The 3,902-nt window shown below is 45.3% G+C and overlaps 1 protein-coding gene across 1 annotated transcript in view; it reads right to left on the bottom strand.

Annotated features, from left to right (window-relative positions):
- The window catches only part of RFX4 (regulatory factor X4), a 140,161-nt gene that overhangs the window by 92,364 nt on the left and 43,895 nt on the right, over window positions 1–3,902 (bottom strand). Inside the window, 1 exon segment of the mRNA XM_007472302.1 lies at window positions 2,452–2,575. Coding sequence (XP_007472364.1) covers window positions 2,452–2,517 — 66 coding nt within the window. The 5' untranslated portion in view covers window positions 2,518–2,575.

Here is a 3,902-nt window from a genome sequence, read left to right on the forward strand (position 1 = left end):
AGGACTAGAGAATAGAGGAAATTTGGTGGAGGTTGTCCCAAGAAGGAAGGAGAGGGAAAGTGCAGGGGGCAGCAGCAGGCGGTAGAGGAGGACAGGAGAGGCAGCAGGGCAGAGAAGGCGGGACCAGCTGTGGGGAACTGGCAGGAGGGCCAGGGAGCATTTTGGGATGGGGACGTCTGTTCCATGGGACCACGTTTGGGATGTTAACCACCGCTGCACACTTCAGTCTCCTAGGACGCTTTAGTCTTTCTGTGGACTGCCTTGTGCAAAGCAAAGAGGATCCTGAGTTTCATCCCTAGCTCATGATGGTACAGAACAGGGCTGTCCACTAGAACTGTCTGTGGAGATGGAAATGTTTTATCTGCACTGCCCAATATGGTAGCCTCTAGTTCCATGTGGCTACTGAGCATCTGAAATATGGCTAGTGTGACTGAGGGACTGAATTTTAATTTTGTTTAAGTTAAACAACTGGGTGTGGCCAGAGGCTACTGTACTGATAGCACAGGTGTGGAGAGAGGGGGTATATGCAGAAAGAGGAGTCCCAAGTCAAGGTGACCCTGAGGATGCAAACACCCTGGGACTTGCTGAAATCTTGGGGGCAGATTTGAGACTTGAAATAGGAATGGAACTGGGATGCTGGGCGGAGAGGAAGAGTTAAATCGATTTTACCTAGATCACAAGGTCAAGGAAACCCTGAGCTGACAACAGGGTTACAAAAGAATTTGAGAGAAAAAGGAATAGAAGGTCCTTACACAGGCAAATTGGAGTTTCTAGAAATGCTGAGTTTTTTTGTTTTTGTTTCAGAATCTAAGCTAACAAATGGCTATTTGTATCTGTGCACAAGCATCTCATGGAAAATTCATAATAACAGTTGTAATGGCACATGGTAGGTGTTACTAAATATCTGAGCGACCAGATGACTGAGTGCACAGTACCCTGCATCAGCCCGCCACCCTCTCAGGTGAATCTTGCAACATTCCAGGAAGAAGGCAGGGGTTAATTCCCATTTCATAGCTGAGAGGACTGAGTCTCAGAGAGGTTAAGTGCTAAGTCCAGGAGAGCTAGGATTCTTGGTCTTTTGGTTCACCCAACCTGACTCTCCATTTCGGCCTCTGGGAGGGAGCGTGTAGATGCAAGAGAATGTTCCAGGATCCCAGACACAGGACAGGGATACACTCCTGCTGTGCTCTTCCTTCTCCCACTGCTGAGTGCCCCTCTCTAGACTGGGAGCGCCTCCACAGCAGGACCCATACCGGGATCCTTCTGAGTCTCCACTGCCTGACACAGTGCATGCCACACAGCCAGTCTCAGCCAACACTGCCTGGCTGAAGAAATGAATGAATGAAAGAGCAAAGGTGGTTTCACCACTGATTTTTTAAAAACTTCTTTTCACTTTGGAGAAGGAACATTAACCCATCACACAAGCATTCTTCCCTTCCTAAGTCACCACAGAGCATCTTCCCATTTACTGAGTGGAGCCAATTCTCAGCCACTCAGTTTCAGACTCTCTGGGGTGGTTGGCTCAGGCCTAACATTGCCCTTTGTTTTTTCTTGCTGATGGTTTATCTGTTGAGGATCTGAAAAGTGAATTTCTGAAACATTGACCCCTTCCTGCCATTTCAGTCCCTGTTATGCTTGCACTCAGAAAACTGGTAAGGAATAGTGGTGCAGGACAAGCTTGACTATTTTTTATTAGCCGATGTGGAAAAATAGTTACACACAGGAAAAAGAAGCTAATAAAAGGAGAAAGAGTTTAGAGGTATTGACTCAAATTAAATTGAATATTTTTGGGGTGTAAAAAAATCTAGATCTTTATCAAATAAACACATGATGAGTCTTAAATAGAGTTCCAATAGCCTTCCTTGGCCAGCTGAATATGAATGACCAATGGTGATGATTTTTTGTAGAGAGAGCCCTGAGTGTGGGATGTATTTTTAGCATAAGTGGATAGAGAACAGTCAGGCCTGCAGTGATATTACAAACAGTACCACCCCCAGCTGAGGACTCCCAGACCTCCAAGCTATGATACAAGGCCACTTCCCAGTTTCTCTAAGGCTCTCACATTACTAAGCCAAGCAGTTTGCCTGGCCCAGGCTCACTGACATACACATAACACACTTGCGAGTTCAATATTTGCCACTCAGAGAAAAGAAGTTACTGTCTGCAAATTAAGTACCAAGGAAATTCAAGGTAGACATTCACTTTTACTTTACAACATGTCTGAATTGTTTGAAATATTTAATACTTTGGTATTACTCTGTTTTGGTATTTGGTTTGGTATTACTCTGTTAACAACTGTTTGAAATTTTTACAGCAAAGTAACCAAAGTATTTACTTTGGTAACCTAAAAAAAAAAAAAAAATTAAATGATTTAAAACATGATTAGGAACTGTGCATAAATTACTTAGCAGTAGGGAAGAAAAGGAAAAAGTCTGGTGAAGTTGGACTCACCTTTCCAAAGCTGGCAGCGTTGACGGGCTGGGTGTCATTCTTCTCGCAGAAGTCCAGGTAATGCATGTAGAGGGCACTGCGAGGGATGCAAACCCCTTCTGCAATCTCATAGTTCTCCTCTAGCCTGCGGAAATAAAAGCCCAGTTAACAAACCCAAGAAAGAAGGATCTGTTCTTTCTAGTCCTCCCGCAGAGCTGGGCAGACCTGAGAAATAACTCTTTTCTTACAGATGGGGAAACCAAGGCCCACGAAGACAAAACAATCTGCCTAAGATCAGGAACGGAGTTAGCAGGTTAGCAGGATCAGACCCCTGGTCCCTTTGGGTATGACCTCAGGTCACTTTTCCAGTCCAAATTCCCAGTCCCTTTCCTCTGTGTTGTCATTGGCCTGACCACATTCTGGGTGAATCAGATTCCCCCAAACTCCAAAAAATGATAGAGGATATTGCAGGTGCCCCCCTCAGCCAAGCTACCCACTGTGTAGCCATTCCTGATAGGTGTTAAAATCTTGGGGCTTCTTGGCTAACGAGAGCAGCAGAGTGAGACAGCCTGGGAAAACAAATGCCCCAGCACAGGCTGGACAGCTAGACAGCCACTAACCCACTGACTGAGGGAGGTTATATGACCACAGCAGGGAGCTGAACTGCGTCTTTCCTTTAGGCTCACCTTCCCTGCTGTACTGGGATTATATGATTCTACACCCATTACCTTCTTAATGACTATAGGTTAGGGTTTCAGGGTAGGAACTTTTCCATCTGAGTTCAAATCCCAGCCTTATTACTTGCTGGCTTGGTGACCTCGGGTAAGTTACTTAACCTCAGCCCTCAGTTTCCTTTTGGAGGTACTGACTGTAACTGCCTCTCAAGGTTGTCATGACAATCAGATGTAACGTGTGACATGCATCAGCATGGGGTCTGGCACATGGTGAGAGCTTAGTAGGTGTTAGACCTCATTATCATCCATTTTTCTGCTCCATAAAACATTTTTGGGCACTCAAGATGTCCAGAATTTGTGCTAGATACTGGGAACATAAAAGTAAACTAGACACAGTTTTTTTTTTTTTTCCCTCTTTAACCCAAACACCAGAATGTAGGTATCAAGTTCCCCCTCACCACCATGTCAGCCGTGAAGAAAACAGAAGACAACAAACAACACACTGATGTTCACTGTGGATGTCAAGGCCAACAAGCACCAAATTAAACAGGCTGTGAAGAAGCTCTATGACACTGACGTGGCCACAAGGTCAACACCCTGATCAGGCCTGACGGAGAGAAGAAGACATATGTTCGACTGGCTCCTGACTACGAGGCTTTGGATGTTGCCAACAAAGTTGGGATCATCTACACTGAGTCCAGCTGGCTAACTCTAAATATAAAAGTTTTCACTGTTAAAAAGAAAAGAGGGCTTCCCTGGTGGCGCAGTGGTTGAGAGTCCGCCTGCCGATGCAGGGGA

Source organism: Lipotes vexillifer, unplaced genomic scaffold, assembly GCF_000442215.2.
Source record: "Lipotes vexillifer unplaced genomic scaffold, Lipotes_vexillifer_v1.1 scaffold1177, whole genome shotgun sequence".
Lineage (NCBI taxonomy): Eukaryota > Metazoa > Chordata > Mammalia > Artiodactyla > Lipotidae > Lipotes > Lipotes vexillifer.